The sequence below is a fragment of the Geotrypetes seraphini genome, chromosome 6, assembly GCF_902459505.1.
Source record: "Geotrypetes seraphini chromosome 6, aGeoSer1.1, whole genome shotgun sequence".
Lineage (NCBI taxonomy): Eukaryota > Metazoa > Chordata > Amphibia > Gymnophiona > Dermophiidae > Geotrypetes > Geotrypetes seraphini.
In genome coordinates this window covers 16334710-16356020 of record NC_047089.1, presented here as the reverse complement: position 1 = coordinate 16356020, position 21311 = coordinate 16334710, and the positions used below count along the sequence as shown (strand labels likewise).

The following is a 21311-nucleotide window of genomic DNA, read 5'->3' as shown; positions in this document are numbered from 1 at the left end:
CCTAAGGCCGGCATTGCGTCACAGCCCCGGGGAGGAGCAGGAGGATTTTGTGGTTCCTCCTGCTCCCGAAGACTGGTCGTTGCTGGAGCCATACGGAGCAGGAGGGACTGAGCATCCCTCCTGCTCCCAACTGGTAAGGGGAGGGGGACGTTTTTTTTTTTTGGGGGGGGGCAGTCGGGAGTGGGCCTGATGGTAGGAGGGAGTCTGCATCCCTCCTGCCATTTGTGGGTCGTGGGGGGGGGGGGAGGTAGTTTTTTGACAGGTCTTGCCCTGTCTTTTATTCATTTTTTTTTTTTTTATGGGGCAGATATTTTGCATGTGTACACGCAAAATAGCTGCCCCATAAAAAAAAATATGAATAAAAGACAGGGGCAGACCTGTCAAAAAACCGGTAGACCTGTTGGTAACACAGTTACCGACAGGTCTCCAGCAGTCGGGTTTTAGGATAGTAAAACCCGATTCAAAATAGCCAAGCAATTGTTAGTGAATCAATCGTTTGGCTATTTTGCATGGGGTTTTACTAATTTGCATGGGTTGGATCGGATCAGATAGGAGATTTATCGGGCAGCAGTTTAGTGAATCGGGTTGGGGTCAGGGAACGATTGCAAAACCAGTAAAATTGGATTTGCGATCGTTGTTACAGGATTGAAAGGTGTAGTGAATGTAGCCCTTAGAGCGGTAAAGTCTGCTCCTGGTTTGATAAAACAAAAGCAGTTATCACTTCCACAAAGTAAAACTGGGGTGTAGTCTACTTCAAGTCTGGCAGAGTGTGAATGGTTTACTGAATTTATATTTTTCCAAGCTTATGGAAGTATTAATTTTTTATTTGTAGGATTCTTCCCGCGATATTCGAGAAGCTCTCCATGAGCTGTTATGCTATACCAACGTGTCAACAAAAGAATGTATTCATCTGGCTTTAGTGGAGTTGCTGAAAAACCTTGCCAAGTACCCCACTGATAGAGACTCCATATGGAAGTAAGTGCTCAGATTTTCCATGCAGAGATAGCTAAAAATAATCCGATCTCGGTGCCTTACCATTTGTTTTAACCCTTGCATAAAAAGAACCGTTTATAACAAGAATTACTACCCTTTATTGTTTTCTGGGTTATCATGAGCTAATTCTATATTGTACTAGTAAACAAAACAGCATGGAACCGGTGGCCAACTCTTAACAATTTTCAGCTCCCTCTCACCTCTCCGATTAGTAAATGTGGTACCTTTAAAATCCCTGGTGATCCAACAGTGAACCTGAGCAAGAGCAATCTGTCCCTTGCAGAGACGCTATCTGAATGGTTGCCATGAGTTCCTGTGGTCTCGCTGTTGCCATGAGAATTTGCGGTAGCCACTCGGATAGCAGCTCTGCACAGGGCAAGAGCGTAGGAAGATCGTTCCTCCACCGCTGGACCACCAGGGACTTTAATGGTACCATTTTACTAATTGGGTGGCGGGAGGGAGGTGAGACTTGTTAGAGTCAGCTGGGACAGGAGGCAGGAAGAATCCCTCCTATCCTGGTCCACCGCTAGACCACCAGGTGTTATGGCAGGCCCAGTGGAGGGCCTACAAGGCATCGGGAAGAGGGACAGGGAGGGAGGGGGGCTGGATGCAGAGCTTGGCAGGTGATGGAAGGGGCTGGGTACAGAGCTGGGCAGGGAGGTAAGGAGGCTGGATGCAGAACCTGGCAGGGCAAGCCACTTGAATATAAACCCACCATTTTATATTCAAGTCAACCTTTTTCCTTCTTTTTTTTTGGGGAAAAGGGTTATCTCGGTTTATATTCAGGTCAGTTTATATCTGAGTATATATAGTACTTACCACACACTGAGATCCATTACCATAAACCTTTTGTTCACAACTACCTGGGAATTTTCCCTCCTGTTTTATGTTACCTTACCTCATCTTTCTTTAGTCCAGTTATTGCAATGGCAGTCCATTTTATTGGAAGCTATGCCCTAGTGCTCTTTTCAGAACTCTGCAATCATGGTTCCCCAATTCAGCCTTAAGGACCTAGATGCACTAAGAGGATCGGTAAGACCATGTGGATCTGCTCCGATCTGATTTTTTGGCCGATTCAAAAAAAGCTTTTGATGCACTAAAAAGTTTGTATGCAAATGATTCATTAGGAGGTTCGTCGTAATCCCCGACTCTCCCGTCCGATTGATGGCTGTGAGAGCAACTCTCACACATGCGCAAAGTCAGCAGGGGAAGCCCGAACAGGGAGAGGCAGGGGAAAGCCTCATGCCACTCAGCTGTTCAGGGCAGGAAACCTTTTTTTACATTAATGGACACAGATGCTGTGCATATTACACACAGCATCTGCGTGCTTCGGTTTTGTTCTGCTAAATGATGATTCTTTTCTTGCTTTGTTCTGAATTCTTTGGCAGGTGCTTGAAGTTTCTTGGAAGCAGGCACCCAACCCTGGTACTTCCTTTGGTTCCAGAGTTGCTGAGTACACATCCTTTCTTCGACACCCCAGAACCTGACATGGATGATCCAGCATGTATCCTTCCTATTGTGTGACACACACTAAATGCTAAAATGCTTTGTTGAAGTGACAGCTCTTGCCACACCAGCTCCAGGTTTTAAAAAAAATTTAGTAACATTTTTTCAGTACATAATTCAAAGCATTATTTATTTATTTACCGCATAAAACTATGCAGTTTACACATTGATTACATACATATTATTCTAGTCACCCTTTAGTCGCTGAACATATGATACAAAGAATGGACAAACATAAATTTCCCATCCCCCAAGGAAAAAAATAATACAATATAAAAAACAAAACTATAATACCGTATTAGAACAGGCATTTTCAAATCATAATTTCAACAATTAAAATGCAGAAAAGCATTAGTACAAGGAATTCACAAAAAAATAGTTAAGACATTATTAACCATTATTGTAATGAAATAGTCTACATCATGAGAGGAGACAGTGTCAAAAAGTTAGTGTCTCAGTCTCCTCCTGCTGGCAGAGGAGCATAAAACCATCCGTTTCTGTGCCAGTCTGGAGGGACAAAAGAAAGAAAATTAGCAGGTAAGGACCTAATTTCTCTTTACAAGGCATCATTTAGAATGATGTCTGTGGGTGGAAATAGGGGCCCAAACTGGTATTTTTAAAGGGTAATTGTGCCCAGAATCTGGGATAGAGGTATGCAAGTGCATTGTTTGTTATGTAGGGTATTATGATTACAGGTAATATTGTAGCCTTCCATGCCTCTTTTTTCAAGACAGTTTACTGTTCTCTTGTCTCTAATACCCATTCAGGATTAACATCATGATCACTGTGAAGGTGCTGAGTGCCATTGCCATGTCATGTCACCCCTAAACATTTTTTTTTGGTGGAGGGGAGAGGTACCTCTTACTGATAACCTGCCGTCTGGAAAATTTGTTCTTGTTTGCTACTTAGCAAGTATCCCAACCTGCATGCTGTTCCCTGATGTTTTCTAGGGATATTACAGCCCTCCCCCAAATCAGGGTTATCTCTGTTCCCAAACAATTACAAATTTTGGGGTCACTGCTTAGCCACACACTTAGGACTAAGACAGTAAACAGGTTATTAGAAAAGGGGACATAAAGTAACCAATAAAAGTTATAACCTGGTTATACAGCAAATATTGTCAAATTAAGATAACTAGCTAGGGCACAAGGAAACACTAGCAAGTCCTTTCACAATTCAAATCTGTTCAGTTTTGACATTTTAAGCAAATTCTGGGATTTTATTTTAATAAAGCTGGCTTCTTGACCAGTAACATTGCATAAACCCAGAGCTATATTCTTATTCAGATCAAAAAGAAAAGTTCATAATATGTTTGGCTTTCCTTATCTCGGAGCTATAAACTCTTATCTCACTTTTGCTTTAGACTATTTTCTGTGTATAGTTTCATCCTTTTAGTCCAATGTTTTGTTGCCTTTTCATATCCATTGAGTCTTCTGGCCTTTAAAGAAGGAGAAAATTGGTCCTTCCAAGACACTTCACTGATTGGATGGTCACAAAGTTTTGCTTTGCTGTTTGAAGGCTACAAATTTCTTTCATAAGATAGTTTGGCTTTTCATGCTTTGCAGCAGGTCCCATTGAGGTGAAAGTGAATTTTAAGTCCTCCTTGTCCCATCAAGTCCAGGAGGCAATCAATTTAGTGTATACCCTAAAAGGGAGACCAGTACCAATGGGAATGTTAGCGCATTCTAGGAGAGCTGCGTCATCTTCATTTGCTCTTTTGTCAAGTACTACAAGTTGGATTTCTGTATCACTTGATAGACCGGTATAGTTCCTTTATGGATGGGTATTATACCTCACTGCTACCAGTAGGTGGAGGCTGAGATCAAACTTGTATATCAGTATACCACCCCCCTCTACTAATCCAGTCTTCCTCAATCTCCGGTAGCAGGTGGTAGGCTAATTTTGGCTTCCCATCTTTGCACTGTTGGATTTTTGTGTTTGGACTCCTGGTTCCCCTTTTTGTGCCAGATCGAGCTTGAGCGGGTCTGGTTTGGGGATCAGTTCGACCTCGGGGGTGTTAAACCCGGCGGATATCGTGCTGGGTCCCCCCCCCACCTCCCCATATTTTTGTAGAGGTGCCTCAGCAGGCAGCATGGTCCCCTGGTTGGTCAGCCCTCCAGCTTTGAGAGCCGTGGAGTCTTCTGTTTAGGAAAAAAAAAAAATCCTGAGGTGTGGCGGTCTACAGGGCTCATTTCCCTGTAGAACTGCCTATTTATTTGTGTTTCTCAACTAACCGGCACTTTTTCTTCCCCTGCAGGAGTGGGGTACAGGTTGGTACTCGATTTATTTTGTGGTGCCACAGAAAAAAGGGACCTTTTGACCCATCCTGGATTTGAACAGGGGTCAACAGGGCTCTTCACGTGCCTTCCTTCCGCATGGAAACACTGCGGTCAGTGAATCTGGCGGTTCAGCCGGGGGAGCTTTCTGACCTCTCTAGAGCTGTCTGAGGCCTACTTGCACATTCCTATTCGGGCCTCCCATCATCGCTTCCTGCGCTTTGCGATCTTGGGGCAACATTATCAGTTCTGTGCTCTTCCCTTTGGTCAGGCCACGGCTCCCCGGACGTTCACCAAGATGATGGTGGTCGTTGTGGTGGCGTTGCGAAAAGAGGGCATTCTTGTTCATCCCTACCTGGACGACTGGTTGATTCGAGCCCAGTTATTTCAGGAGAGCCCTCGGATCACCGCTCGGGTGGTGGAGTTTCTGTAGTCACTGGGATGGGTAGTCAATCTTGTCAAGAACCAGTTGTCTCCATCTCAGCGCCTGGAATATCTAGGGGTCCTGTTAGATACCTCCTTGGAGAAGGTCTTCCTTCCAGAGGCCCAGGTAAGCAAATTGCAATCTCAGATTCGACTGCTTATGGCGTCCCGGTGTCCTCGGGCGCAGGATTTCCTCCAAGTCTTGGGGTCGATGGTGGCCTCCCTTGATGTAGTGAGGTGGTCATGGGCCCACATGCGTCCTCTTCAGTATGCTCTTCTTCGGAGGTGGTCGCTTCAGAGGTACGGTCTGGATCACCCTGTTCCGCTTCCGGGCTTAGCTTGGGGCAGTCTTCATTGGTGGCTCTAGACCCCCCCCATCTTGTACAAGGGGTGGGTCTGGACCAGCCGCAGTGGAAGATGCTGCTAACGGATGGCAGTCTTCTCGGTTGAGGAGCTCAGTGTCTAGGTCACTCAGCTCAGGGCACCTGGTCCACGGAGGAGGCTTCTTGGTCGATCAGTGTCTTGGAGAGCAGAGCCATCCGTCTGGCGTTGCTAGCCTTCCAGTCCTTTCTGATGGGCAAGTCAGTCAGGATTCTATCAGACAATGCCACGGCGGTAGCCTGTGTCAATCATCAGGGGGGCACCAGGAGCACTTTGGTGGCACAGGAGGCGACTCTGCTCATGGTATGGGCGGAATCGCACCTTCAAGAAATATCAGCATCCCAATGAGCCGGAGTGGAGAATGTTCAAGCGGACTTCCTAAGTCATCACGTGCTAAATCCTGGAGAGTGGTGTCTCAGCCCGGTGGCTTTTCAATTTATAGTGCAAGCTTGGAGTCAGCCCCTCATGGACCTGATGGTCGCAGGGACAGTCAGGCCAAGGTCCTGGATGCACTGGTTCAACCACGGCCAACGGAAGGGCTGTTGTATGTGTTCTCTCCGTGGCCATTAGTGGGCAGAGTTCTTCTCTGCATAATTTGCCATCCGGGCCTTGTGGTTCTGGTGGCTCCGGATTGGCCTCAACGAACATGGTATGCAGATCTGGTGGCGGATCCTCTTCCTCTGCCTCTCTTGGATGACATTTTGACTCAGGGTCCTATTCCAATGTTCAATCCGGGTCCCTTTTGTCTTACAGCTTGGCTCTTGAAAGGGGTCACCTAGGTAAGAAGGGTTATTCAGATAAAGTGATCTCAACTCTCTTGGGATCCCACAGGCTTTCCACCTCTTGGGCTTATATGAGGGTTTGGCGTCTCTTTGAGGAGTGGTGTAATGCTCTTGGAGTGGTCTCTTTTCACGCTTCCCTGCCTATCATCTTAGAGTTTTTGCAGGATGGCCTGGATAGGGGACTGGCTTGGTCTTCTCTCGGGGTTCAGCTTACGGCCTTGTCAGCCTTTCAGGGGTTGGTGAAAGGTCAGCGTTTGACTGCCATTCCTGATTTGATTTGCTTCTTGCGGGTGGCCAAGTTGCTCAGGTCTCTCGTGCAGCCCTCTGTTCCATCTTGGGATCTCAATCTGGTTCTGTCAGTTCTAGTGCGCCATCCTTTTCGAACCGTTGGGCGACTGCTCTTTAAAGGACCTTACTCTTAAAGTGGTCTTCTTGGTGGCCGTGTTTCTGAGCTGCAGGCTTTCTCTTGTAGAGCTCCCTTCTTGGAGTTTTCTAGGGAGTGGGTTGTCTTGAAGCCTGTTCCTTCCTTTCTGCCAAAGGTAGTTTCTCCTTTTCATGTCAATCAATCTGTAGTCCTCCCGGTGTTGGGTAGTCGAGAGGGCTCTTCTGAGCTGAGACAGCTGCGCAAGTTGGATGTCAGTTGCGTCCTTCGCTCTTATGTGCAGAGGACCCAGGAGATCAGGAAATCAGATAATCTCTTTGTCCTTCTAGCAGGTTCTCGTAAGGGGGATGATGCTTCTAAGGCTACTATTGCGTGCTGGATCAAGGAGACTATTGCTTCCGCTTATCTTCTGAAGAAGAAGCCTGTTCCAGAATTTTTCAAGGCTCATTCCAATAGGGGTCAGGCAGCTTCTTGGGCTGAATCTTCTCTAGTGCCTCCGGTAGATATTTGCAAGGCTGAAGTCTTGTCTTCTCTGCATTCCTTTGTCAGACACTACCGTATAGATGTTCAAGCGCATCGGGGGTCCCACCCTTGATCGGTACTGCTTTGGTACTTCCCATTCGTAAAGGAACTATACTCGTCTATCAAGCGATGCAGGAAGGAGAAATTAGGTTCTTACCTGCTAATTTTCTTTCTGTTAGCTTGTAGACCTGTATAATTCCCCACCCTATCTGGTTTTGCGTGGTGATTGTGGGTTTTTGCTTGCGTGCAGATTTTGAATTTTTCTGCGGGTTCTAGTATTTTTCTAGGGCCGGGGAGAAGTAAGAACAGCGGCTGTGGCTCAGCTGGTGAGCTGTGGGGATGTTTTCTATACCAGGTTTATGTTCTACACATGTTCTAACAGTTGTTATAAGTATTTGTTTTTTTTCTCCACTCCTGTTCAGAGTGTGTTTTACTGTTTTTAGTTAAGAATTTTCCTAGATTCTGCTTGGCTATTCGGCAGACTGGATTAGTAGAAGGGATGCTATACTGATAAACAAGTTTGATCTCAATCTCCACCTGCTGGTAGCAGTGAGGTATAATACCCATCCGTAAAGTAACTATACCGGTCTTTACAAGCTAACAGAAAGAAAATTAGCAGGTAAGAACCTAATTTCTCCATTCAAGCCAGGGAAGACGACACCTTTGGAAAGGCAGTGTTCGAGATAGCCTTGTCTGCCTTCTGCTAATGATTTTGAAACTTGGGTTCTTCCCATCCATCTTGACTGATTTAGCAGGTTGATAAAGATGATAAAGTATGGTCTTGCCTGTTAACTTCCTTTCTTTACATACTGCTGGACCAGTCTAAAACCTTACCGGGAAGACTGCATCTACTGATAAGTTCTTTCAGTTTTATCTCAATATCAGGAGTCTAAGATTACAATTTATCCTTGCAGAGGAATTTTTGTTTGAATTGGGTTTTTTTGTACGGCTAAGGTTGATTTGTTTATATTCAATCTTAGTACAGTTTAATCAATTGGTCTAGGACAGGGATCTCAAAGTCCCTCCTTGAGGGCTTTAATCCAGTCGGGTTTTCAGGATTTCCCCAATGAATATGCATTGAAAGCAGTGCATGCATAGATCTCATGCATATTCATTGGGGAAATCCTGAAAACCCGACTGGATTGCGGCCCTCAAGGAGGGACTTTGAGACCTCTGATCTAGGAGGAATAAAGGATAGAAAGTTAGCGGGTAAGAGAAAATCTCACTTTTCACCACAGCTGTGTGGATGTTTAGCACTGACAGTAGGGCTTCTTCTAATTGTTTCAATAGAATGCTTAACCCTTAACTCCCCGTTTTAGATATTGCCGTGTTGGTTCTCATTTTCAATGCTGCTAAAACATGTCCGACAATGCCAGCACTGTTCTCAGACCATACTTTCCGGCACTATGCCTACCTACGTGACAGCCTCTCCCATTTGGTCCCTCCACTCAGTGTAAGTCCAGCCCTTCACTCGTCCCTTGTTCAATTTTCATGTGATTATTTGTATGTCATAATTGCTGATAGCATAGTAATCTGTGTTAATGCTCCAAAATAGTTCAGAATTGTCATCATGTCATCAGTTTTGAATCTTTAAATATATTTATGCAGTGGAAATAGAACTATAGGTAACTTTTCAGTGTACAGTTATGACCTGATCATCTATGATGTTTTCCATAAACACAAAATGGGAGCAAAGCCTTTGTGACTCAAGCCTCTAACATATTGTTTTTGTTTGATTAAATATTTTTGTTGTTCATGCTTTTTTTTTTTCCTTTTTTTAAGAGAAAGTTAAACCAAAACAATATATTATAGAATTGGAGGGCAAGAAATGAAGCTGAAGGAGATACATTTTAAAAACTATGTAAGGAAATACTTCCTGTAAAGGGTGGTGAATATCTGTAATACCCTTTCAATGAAGGTTTTTATCTCCCATCATTTATTACGTTACTTTTATGGTTATTGAGTAGGAAGTATTCTGTTAATGGTTAAGCTTAGTGGGTTTAAAAAAGGTTTGGATAATTCCTAAAAGAAAAGTCCATAGGCCATTATTGAGATGGCTTGGGGAAATCCACTGCTTATTCCTAGGATAAGCAGCAGAAAATCTGTTTTGTTACTTGAGATCTAGCTAGGTACTTGGGACCTGGGTTGGCACTGTTGGAAACGGGATACGGGGCTTGATGGACCTTCAGTCTGTCCTACTATGGCAATTCTTATGTGAGCCAAGTATAGGACAATCAAACCATTGTGACATCACTGATGAGGTTGGTTCTTAAGCACTTGTGGAATGAGGCATTATGACATCAAAATCTCAGTTCTGGAATGTTGCTACTATTTGGGTTCTGCCAGCTATTTGTGACCTGGATTGGCCATTATTGGAAACGGCTTGATGGACCTTCGGTCTATCCCATTATGACAATTCTTATGATGTTAAACTAGTTGGGAGAAATTCCCACGGGAGCCATTCAGGAAGCTGCTTAACGCCAAGCAGCAGTGCTAAAGTGCACTCCTGCTCAGTACCGCTCAGCAGCTGAAGCCGGAACTCGCAGCAGTGACCGACTGGGTTAGCAGTGGGGCAGGAGCATGGAAAGCTCGCTCCTGCCCACTACACCTCTGGACAACCAGGGATTCCAGCGGCAGAGGAGGTACGATGGACAGGGCAGGGAAGGGGGGGACAGGGTGGAAAGCCGGGGGGACAGGGAGGGAAGGGGGCTGTGTGCTTTGCCTGGCAGAGAGGGGGCTGGGTGCAGAGCTTGACAGAGGAGAGAGGGAAGGGAGCTGGGTGCAGTGCTTGGCAGGGGATGAGGGGAAGGGGTCTAGGTGCAGAGCATGACGGGAGGGAGGGGGCGCTGGGTGCAGATCCTGTTAGGGCCCGACTTATATTCGAATCAAACATTTTTTAAAAAATTTTTTTCTCCTTTTTGGGGGGAAAAATGGGAGTCTCGACTTATATTCAGATCGATTTATATTTAAGTATATACGGTATTTATTGCCTATATCTGGGTTGTACTTGCTTGGGCGAACTCTTTCAAAAGGCATGATGTAAATCCTAACAAATATAAGTGCATATATGCCAAATTTGTGCCTAAACACAATTCTGTAAATATTTTCTTATACAGTATAGCAGGGGATCTATGCATATGCAGGAGATATATTTGCATGCACTGCTTTCAATGCATATTCATTGGGGAAATCCTGAAAACCCGACTGGAATACGGCTCTCGAGGACCAGAGTTCCCTACCCCTGCAGTATAGTGTCTTATCTGCCAGAGGGCATACACATGGACTTTGTATATCTTTGGCATTTAGGTGCTTGTAGAACAGGTCAACTTGGGTTCTGCATCCCCTATATGTCATGTCTGTCCAAGTTAGATTGTAAGCTCTTCTGAGCAGGGTCCATCTATAAATGTCAAAATGTACAGCGCTGCATACATCTTTCAGCGCTTTATAAATGATAAGTAGTAGTAGTAGCGCTATAGAAATAATTCATAGTAGTAGTACTACTACTATGAATTTCTATAGCGCTACCAGATGTACATAGCGAAGTACAGAGTCACAATGAAGAAGAAAATAGTCCCTGCTCGAAAGAGCTTATAATCTAAACAGCCAAGACAGACAAACAGGATGTCATGGATACAGTTAAGGGAAACAGTTATTCCTTGTCATCAACAGCAGATGAATCCAGAGACAAGTGGGATTATATCCATCAACCAGCAGGTGGAGATAGAGAGCACTGAGATGTCCTCAGGTATATCTTGGATGCACAGCCTCCTGGCCAACCAGTATACTCTATCTCCAGCAGGCTACATGGATGAGTTCCTCACAGCTTCTGGCTTCTGCTTGTGGATTTCGGTTCCAGGACTGGATGTTTGGAAGGAGGGGTGTTCTGGCTGAATGGTGCCACTTTGGAGATATACCTGGGCCCTCCCAACGTCCCTACCTCACCCTCTTTAGGGTAATACCTGGGCCCCCCCCCAGGTCCCTTACCCTACTGGATGTGGTACCTTCTGGACTACAGGGGTTCCTCACAACTCTTGGATTCTATGGTGGATTTCGAGCCAGGCTTGGCAGCTACCGGCTTCAGTTTCCTGGATCAGAAAAGAGAGATATTTCTGTGGCTTAGGTCTCAGTTGAGAGATATTCCTGTGGCTTAGGCCTCAGTTGAGAGATATTTCTATGTTTTAGGTCTCAAAGGAGAAATATTCCCGTGGCTTAGGCCTCAGTGGAGCAATGTTACTGTACTCTCTATCTCCACCTGCTGGTTGATGGACGTAATCCCACTAGTCTCTGGATTCATCTACTGTGACTAAAGGAAAGAAAATTATCAGGTAAGGACATAATTTTACCATCTGCTGGCTAGGTTGTTGGGCAGAGGAGTAGGGTTAATGATTGAAGGCTATATCAAAAAGATGTGTTTTTAGTCTGCTTTTAAACAAGGGAAGGGGTTTGGTGGACAAACTCAGGTAATTTATTCCAAGCATAGGAGACAGCTAAATGAAAGGAACAAAGTCTGGCATTGGCAGAGTAATAGTAGTAGTAGTAGTAGTAGTAGTAGTCCATGGCTGGCATAAGTGCCTATGCTTGAATTGTATATATCTGGTTAGGTGTCTATGTTCCTTTTTTAGAATAGGTTTTTACCTGGGACCCTGTTCTTTATGTTGGGTTTTAATTTTTTTGTGACAATACTCTTTGGAAGGTGGTTAAGTAAATATAAACAAATTAAACTAGCCACACTGAGGTAATTGCTATTATATTTCTGAACTAATAAATTGTAACCTTTGAGTAATGGACGATGAATCGGGTTCTGCCTTTTACCTCTGATGCTTACGACAGATATGATCCAGCTGCTGTAACTTAACCTTCTGCTTTTACCTTATTTATTTCCTCAGTTGCCAGGCAGAAAGCTAGTCTCGTTGCCTGTTGTCCCTAGTGTCATTCCGCTTGAAGATCCTTCCCAGCACTTCCTGCAACAAAGCCTTGAGAGAGTTTACAATCTTCAGCACTTGGACCCGCAAGGGACGCAAGAGTTGCTGGAATTTACCATTCGGTAGGTCTGTATAGGTCCAGTGGAACTAAACAGTTCTTCATTGAAAGGAATATGGTTATATTCCTAGCTGTGGAGCCTCATTTTGCATAGGTCATCTACAGTAGCTCGGAACTGGATTATCCAGGTTGAATATGAACAGTTCCACAAAGACGGGATTTATGTGGTCTCAAAAGGTAATAAATAGCAGTTTTGAATATCTCTTACTTACTTCAATAAAAGCTGTCAGAAAACAAGATACCATGGTTATTGCAGGTTTCCGGGTGTCACTGCGTCTTGTCAGGTAGAACTGACTTTTCAGCCATCATGCTGTGGCTTTCTTCAGGATATGCAGATTGTCTTTATAGTAGGTCATTAAACCCGATTGGTTGGGGCTTGAGGTGAATGAGGCAGGAATTTTGGTGGGTTAATCAGTCGGTCTCTCTTTCCCATAGAATGGAAAAGTCTCCGATGAGTTTAAAAATGTTCTTCCCATGAAGCTGGATTATAAGTTCTCTCAGGGTTTCCGCACCTGGCATCATGTTATTGTATGTTTCTGGGTCTCTCTGCGTCTTGTCAGAGAGAACTGACATTTCAGCTGTAATGCTCTACCTGACAAGATGCAGCGAGACTTGGAAACCTGCAGAAACCCTGAGAGAAGATACCATGGGTTCAAGATTTTGCATGTATAGCAGCTGATAAAATTTAAAACACAATATGATGTTGGTGTTGAAAATATGATGAAAGAATTTAAAGTTGGGACTTGTTTTTATTATGTAGCACTCAAAAAGTCAGGTTTGTGTGTGTTCATAGGGTGTATGTTCCAGGTTCTGACGTGTTTCGCCAGACCAGGCTTCCTCAGAACCCACACATAAGATACTTTAAAGCAGGGGTGTCAAAGTCCCTCCTTGAGGGCCGCAATCCAGTCAGTTTTTCAGGATTTCCCCAATGAATATGCATGAGATCTGTTGGCATGCACTACTTTCATTGTATGCTAATAGATCTCATGCATATTCATTGGGGAAATTCTGAAAACCCGACTGGATTGTGGCCCTCGAGGACCGACTTTTGACACCCCTGCTTTAAAGTATCTTATGTGTGGATTCTCTGTGGAAGCCTGGTCTGGTGAAACGCTTCAGAACCTGGAATAGTTGGATCCTCCTCCAGGATCCCCCACTGGCGAAGTGAAGGAGGGGAGGAGGGGAATTGCGGGGAGAGGAGGAGAGTCATCGGTGCCGGCTGACTGCCTACAAGACATGACTCTTGCCACGAGAGGAACATCCTGTAAGCAGTCAGCCAAAGCCTCTCCTCTTTGCCGGCATCTCATGGCACACCTGGAATCTGGCGCAGCCTGATACACTGTTGTAGGGAAATGGTATCTTCCTTTGATTTACTGATAAATTGAATGTTTGGTTTGGAAAAATTATGCTACAAGCTTCTTCTTACTTCTATTTTAGAAAACTATTAAAGACCACAACTATTTGATAAGACAGGTTCAGGGTCACATCTGGAGGGCCTCCGCACATGCATGGATGGTGACGTGATGATGTCACGCGTGTGCGTGATGTCTTTGCATTGACGTCCACGCACTTCTGGATGCTTTCCAGCTGTAGCACCAGGTTTAGTGTGCTGCGGTGCCAAAAAGTTTGCGGGACACTGCCTTACAAGTAGTTTATCATTTTGATAAATTTATTTATTTGTTTATTTTTGTAGCCCGTCCTCCCCAGGAGCCCAGAACGGATTACAATAAAATCAAATTAGGTACTTGGAACTGTCCCAAAGGCTCACAATCTAGCTAAAGTACCTGAGAAAACAATTATGAAATAGTAAAGATATAACAATGTAAATAATAAAAAAAAAATAAAAAGAATAACATTAAAATAAATCAAAGCCTCATTTCTTCACATATTATTTTAAGAGAATCTTATGACATCTACCTGTACGATTTGTCATTATCCCAGGACAAGCAGGCAGGTATTCTCACTAGTGGGTGATGTCATCCGACAGAGCCCCGATACGGACGTCTCACAAGCATGTCTTGCTTGAAGAAACTCAGAAGTTTTGAGATGCCCGCACCGCGCATGCACCAGTGCCTTCCCGCCCGATGGTCCGGGCGTGTCTCCTCAGTTCTTTTTCTTCCGCGGAGCTGAGAAGTTCAACTTCAAGTCTGCGCCCATTGAATCTGTTTTTTGCCTTCTTTATTGCCGCGGGTTGGGTTTTTTTGGCTCTCCCGTGCGTTTGTTTCTTTTTTTTTTTTTTTTTTTAATTTTTTCATCCAACACCGGGTCGGCCGCGTGGCTGGGGCCCCGCGCCTTCGACCTTGCAGCGAAGCTTTTCCGGCCTATGTCCCGGCCGATAACCGGTTTTAAAAAGTGTAGCAAGTGCCAGCGCGCGATTTCGCTCACGGACCCGCATCGACGCTGCCTCCAGTGTCTGGGTCCGGATCACTTTCCGAAATCGTGCCGGCCTTGCTCCACTTTGACGGCGCGAGCGTTTAAACGCCGCTGCCTGCTGTGGGAGCCCATGTTCAAGATGGAAGCTTCGTTGGATCCTACAGCTTCGACATCGACTGGTGCTTCGACTTCGTCGACAAAGCCCTCTGCCTCCCCGGCTGCTTCGGGCCTTCTGAAACCGGCCTCGTTCACGCCGGTTTCGGCCTCATCCTCGGCGCCGATGCCTTCTTCTGTCTCCTCAGAACAGGTACCGACCCCCATGATTCCACCGGTGGTGCTTAAAGTGCCGAAGGCTGGAAAGCAGAAGCACGCTGCACCGAAAGAGCGCAGAGACCGTGCAGATCCCGTTTGGTGCAGATCCCTCCATATCGGCTTCGTTGAAGTCCCTTCTGGAGGCTCAGTTTGTGGAACTCATGCACACCATGGGTCCCCGGCTGATTGCCTCGATCCAGGGTGACCTCCCGGTTCCGGTCCCGAGGGGCGGGCCGCCCCCTCCCCCTCCTCCGCACCGCTCAACCTTGTTGCTCGGCGTGGAGGAGCGGCGGGCGGTGTCCGGCTCATCGAGTCGGTCCTCGGTTAGTGACATGCCTCCCTTGGAGCCGATTCCATCGAGGAAGGCCCCTCTTGGAGAGATGCCTCCCTTGGAACCGATTCTCTCGAGAAAAGCCTCCCTTAGTGAACTGCCTCCTTTGGAGCCTATTACTCCGCCCCATGACACAGTGTGGCGTCCACCTTCGAGGCCTCCCAGTCCTGGGCATAGCAGGGGGCAGGACGAGTTCTTCCGGACCCCCTATCAAGCCTGGGCGGCTTCTGGGGAGGCACCGAATCTTCCACCTCTTCGATCGACTGCCTCGAGTCCTATCTGCTCCTTGGAGGCTTCTGGGGACCAGTATTCTCACAGGCGGGCTCGATCCACGTCCAGGCATCGAGAGGGGCATCGATCCAGACATTCCTCGAGGCATTCCTCTCGACACTCGACAGTCTCGCCTCAGAAGAAATTGCCCCGGCTGGGATATTCTGCTTCGGCTGGGTCTCCTCCTCCGGGCCCGGAGTTCGAGGACCCTGAGGTTTTTTATTCGCCCTGTTGTTCACAGGCCTCGGTGGAGCCCGAAGCCTCGACTTCGTCGAGTCCTTCTCGTAGACCGGCGCTGGCGGACCAGCTGTCTTTTTCCTCATTTCTAAGACAAATGGCGGATGACATGGACATTACTCTCGATGCAGGGTCTCGATACTCGAAGGAATATCTCGATACCATGCACTTGCCTCGTCCTCCGGCTGAGTCCTTGCGCCTACCCTTGCACAAGCTCCTCGATCAGACCTTCATGAGGTGCTTTGAGTCTCCTTACTCTATCCCTGCGGTCCCTGGAAAGTTGGATGCTCGGTACCGCACGGTGCATCATAAGGGCTTCGAGGGACCTCAGCTTTCTCACCAGTCCCTCTTGGTCGAATCCTCGCTCAAGCGGTCTCATCCAGGCCAAGTGTATGCTTCGGTGCCTCTGGGCCGCGAGGGCAGAACCATGGACAAGTTTGGGCGACGCATCTATCAGAATGCTATGATGACGTCTCGAGTCCTGAATTATAATTTCCACTTTGCCACCTATTTGGAATTTTTTCTACCTGTGCTTCGAAAATTCACGCCATACATCGAGTCCCAGGCTCGATTTGAGTTTGAGGAAGTGGTTGCTTCGCTGTCCCAGCTTCGTCTTCAGTTGATGCAATCGGCCTATGATGCTTTCGAGCTCTCGGCCAGAGCAGCGGCCTGCTCTATGGCGATGCGCCGTTTGGCCTGGTTGCGGACCATTGACATGGACCCGAATCTTCAGGACTGCCTGGCGAACATCCCGTGTGCTGGGGCGGATCTTTTCGACGAATCAATCGAGACAGTCACGAAGAAATTGTCTGATCATGAAAAGTCCTTCCAGTCCATTCTTAGGCTGAAGCCTAAGCCTCAGCAGTCTCGACCCTCTCGACCGCCATTGATCTATCAGCGGCGTTATCAGCCGAGGCAAGCTCCACTTGCAAGACAACCTGCGAAGCGGCAGCCTTCCCAGAAGGCTCAGCAAAAGTCCCAGGCGTCTGCTGTCCCTAAGGCTCCTCAGCCTTTTTGACTGTCTCGTCGAGGGCATAACCAGTCTCGTTCTGCCTCCCCCTGTTTTTCCCATCGGAGGGCGCCTCCATCAGTTTTATCATCGTTGGGAGGCCGTAACCACCGACCTCTGGGTCCTTACTATCATCAGGGAGGGATACTCTCTTCAATTCCACCGGGTCCCTCCGGACCACCCTCCAAGAGAGTATCCTTCCAACTTGACTCAGACCGCCCTTCTTCTTCAGGAAGCTCAGGCTTTGCTCTGGCTTCGAGCCGTCGAGCCAGTCCCTGTGGACCAACGCAACCGGGGGTTTTACTCTCGGTACTTCCTTGTTCCGAAGAAGACGGGTGACCTGCGACCCATTTTGGACCTCAAGGTCCTCAACAAATTCCTAGTCAAGGAGAGGTTTCGCATGCTGACCCTTGCTTCTTTCTACCCCCTCCTCGAGCAGAACGACTGGTTATGCTCTCTGGATCTCAAGGAGGCCTATACTCACATTCCCATTCATCCGGCCTCTCGCAAGTTCCTCAGATTTCGGGTGGGACATCTGCATCTGCAGTATCAAGTGCTGCCATTCGGCCTGTCTTCGTCTCCCAGAGTCTTCACGAAGTGTCTGGTAGTGGTGGCCGCTGCACTCCGGAACCAGGGTCTTCAGGTATTTCCCTACCTCGACGACTGGCTCATCAAGGCTCCCTCGGCATCGGGGGTCATCTCGGCGACCCTGTCTACGATTCTGTTCCTGCAGAGTTTGGGATTCGAGATCAACTTTCCCAAATCTCATCTACAGCCTACACAGTCGCTCCCCTTCATCGGGGCGGTCTTGGATACCATACGTCTCAGAGCATTCCTTCCTCCTCAGCGCATGGTTGCTCTTCTTCATCTCTGCCAGTCTGTGTCTTCTCGCCAGTCCATCTCAGCGAGACACATGATGGTCCTCCTGGGCCACATGGCCTCTACAGTTCATGTGAAGCCGTTCGCCAGACTCCATCTCAGAATTCCTCAGTGGACCCTGGCATCTCAGTGGACTCAGGTGTCGGATCCGTTGACTCGACACATCATCGTCACTCCTGCTCTTCGGCAGTCTCTACTTTGGTGGATGACCTCTTCGAATCTATCCAGAGGTGTGCTGTTTCACTCTCCTCCCCACCAGAAGGTCCTCACAACCGATTCCTCGACCTATGCCTGGGGAGCGCATCTGGATGGGCTTCGTACTCAGGGATTCTGGACCAGTGCGGACCGACTCCATCAAATCAATCTTCTGGAGCTCAGAGCCATCTTCAATGCTCTTCAGGCGTTTCAACATCTGCTTCACGACATGATGGTCCTCATTCGCACAGACAATCAGGTCGCCATGTATTATGTCAACAAGCAGGGGGGCACGGGCTCGGCCTCCCTCTGCCAGGAAGCTCTCAGAGTCTGGAATTGGGCGGTTCGCCACAACACCTTCCTCAAAGCTGTCTACATTCAGGGGAAGGACAATGTCTTGGCGGACAACTTGAGTCATCTACTCCAGCCTCACGAATGGACGCTCCATTCCACACCCCTTCATCAAGTCTTTGCCCAGTGGGGGACGCCTCAGATAGACCTCTTTGCGGCTCCCCACAATTTCAAGCTGCCTCAATTTTGCTCCAGGATCTACACTCCTCATCGCCTCGAGGCCGATGCTTTTCTGCTGGATTGGGGGAATCGCTTTCTGTATGCGTTTCCTCCATTTCCTCTCATACAAAAGACTCTGGTCAAGCTGAGGTCCGACCGTGCCACCATGATTCTGATTGCTCCTCAGTGGTCCCGACAACCTTGGTTCTCCCTTCTACTTCAACTCAGCAGCAGGGAGCCGTTTCTCCTTCCGGTGTTTCCTTCACTGCTTACTCAGCATTAGGAATCGCTACTTCATCCCAATCTGCAGTCTCTCCACCTTACAGCTTGGTTCCTCTCAACGTAACTCCTCACCAGTTTTCCCAGGCGGTGAGGGATGTCTTGGAGGCTTCCAGGAAGCCTGCTACTCGTCAATGCTACTCCCAAAAATGGACTAGATTTACTTCATGGTGTATTTCCAATTCTAAGGAGCTTCAGCGAGCCTCCCTATCCTCTGTGTTGGACTATCTTCTACACTTGTCTCAGTCTGGTCTCAAGTCGACCTCTATATGGAAAATCAGGGGGGGAAATTGCATGGCGACACCAGGAAATACTTTTTCACCGAAAGAGTGGTTGATCGCTGGATAGACTTCCACTTCAGGTGATCGAGGCAAGCAGCGTGCCTGATTTTAAGAAGAAATGGGATCGTCACGTGGGATCTCTGCACAGAGTTAAATAGGGGAGGGTTATTAGGGTGGGCAGACTAGATGGGCCGCGGCCCTTATCTGCCGTCTTTTTTATGTTTCTATGTTTCTATACGAGTCCACCTGAGCGCTATTGCGGCTTTCCATCAGCCTCTACAAGGGAAACCTCTCTCCTCTCATCCTGTGGTTTCCAGATTTATGAAAGGACTTTTTCATGTCAATCCTCCTCTCAAACCGCCTCCATTGGGATCTCAATGTTGTCCTTTCTCAGCTTATGAAACCTCCTTTTGAGCCTCTGAGCAAGGCTCCACTAAAGTTTCTCACTTGGAAAGTGGTATTTCTGGTGGCCCTCACATCTGCTCGCAGGGTCAGTGAGCTTCAGGCCTTGGTGGCGGACCCACCTTTCACAGTTTTCCATCATGACAAGGTGGTCCTCTGCACTCATCCGAAATTCCTACCTAAGGTGGTCTCTGAATTTCATCTCAACCAATCCATTGTGCTTCCAGTGTTTTTTCCAAAGCCTCATTCTCATCCTGGAGAATCAGCTCTACACACTCTGGACTGTAAACGTGCTTTGGCTTTCTACTTGGATCGCACCAAACCACACAGACCTGCTCCCCAACTTTTCGTCTCCTTTGATCCAAACTAGTTGGGACGACCTGTATCGAAGCGCACCATCTCCAACTGGATGGCGGCTTGTATCTCTTTCTGCTATGCCCAGGCTGGATTACCCCTTCCCTGTAAGGTCACAGCCCATAAGGTCAGAGCAATGGCAGCCTCTGTAGCCTTCCTCAGATCGACACCGATTGAGGAGATTTGTAAGGCTGCCACTTGGTCCTCGGTTCATACATTCACCTCTCATTATTGTCTGGATACTTTCTCCAGAAGGGATGGGCAGTTTGGCCAAACAGTGTTACAAAATTTATTCTCCTAAGTTGCCAACTCTCCCACCATTCCATTGAGGTTAGTTTGGAGGTCACCCACTAGTGAGAATACCTACCTGCTTGTCCTGGGATAAAGCAATGTTACTTATCGTAACAGTTGTTATCCAGGGAAAGCAGGCAGCTATTCTCACGTCCCACCCACCTCCCCTGGGTTGGCTTCTCTGCTAGCTACCTGAACTGAGGAGACACGCCTGGACCATCGGGCGGGAAGGCACTGGCGCATGCGCGGTGCGGGTATCTCGAAACTTCTGAGTTTCTTCAAGCAAGACATGCTTGTGAGATGTCCGTATCGGGGCTCTTGTCGGATGACATCACCCACTAGTGAGAATAGCTGCCTGCTGTCCCTGGATAACAACTGTTACGGTAAGTAACATTGCTTTCCCTAGTCATGAGTGACAGTTGTGAAGGACAGTAGCCTCTGTTCAAGATGTTTTTTATGTATATATGCTCATTTTGTTGTCTGATATGATGATAATATAAATAATATGAGACTCACAATTTTGTTTACCTTGCATGTACAATGACTTTATTTTTGTATTTTCTGCCTCAGCGACCTCCAGAGACTTGGGGAACTACAGTCGGAGCTAGCCGGGATGGCTGACTTCTCAGCAGCCTACTTGCGCTGTCAATTGCTTCTAATTAAGGTTAGGAGGCCGCTTTTCTGTCTTGTAAGAAAACAATCTTGGTCAGAATTAGTTAATACCAAACTGGGTAACTATAGAGTAGAGTTGCTAAGCCTTTGAAGGCTTGTTAATTCATCGAGGAGTACAATTCCGTTGCTTAGATTTTGCTTCTGCATCTGTGGAGAGTATGATGGACATGTGGCTTGTAATCCCAAAGACATTGTATAGTTTGGAGAGTGATAGAAAATGGGCCAAACTTCACTTCTGTCGCACCAGTATCCCAGCTTCTTCCAGTCAGAAGGAGAGGATCTGTATCAGTAGCGATAGACAGCTACATTTTGTTGATCACATATGCCACCTACAGCATTTAATAATGCGCTCCCGAGAGAGGTGGTGGAGAGGAAAACGGTGACTGAGTTCAAAGATACGTGGGATGAACACAGAGGATCTAGAATCAGAAAATAATATTAAATATTGAACTGAGGCCAGTACTGGGCAGACTTGCACGGTCTGTGTCTGTATATGGCCATTTGGGGGAGGATGGGCTGGAGAGGGTTTAGATGGGCTGGAGTAGGTTTTGACAGAGATTTCGGCAGTTGGAACCCAAGCACAGTATCGGGTAGAGCTTTGGATTCTTGCC

The 21311-nt window shown here is 47.1% G+C and overlaps 1 protein-coding gene across 2 annotated transcripts in view; it reads left to right on the top strand.

Moving 5' to 3' along the window:
- The window catches only part of INTS4 (integrator complex subunit 4), an 84512-nt gene that overhangs the window by 38676 nt on the left and 24525 nt on the right, over positions 1-21311 (top strand). For both annotated transcript variants that reach the window (XM_033947840.1, XM_033947838.1), the window contains 5 exons: positions 833-975; positions 2382-2497; positions 8585-8718; positions 12152-12309; positions 20599-20692. In XM_033947840.1, coding sequence (XP_033803731.1) covers positions 833-975; positions 2382-2497; positions 8585-8718; positions 12152-12309; positions 20599-20692 — 645 coding nt within the window. The remainder of the gene's footprint in view (positions 1-832; positions 976-2381; positions 2498-8584; positions 8719-12151; positions 12310-20598; positions 20693-21311) is intronic.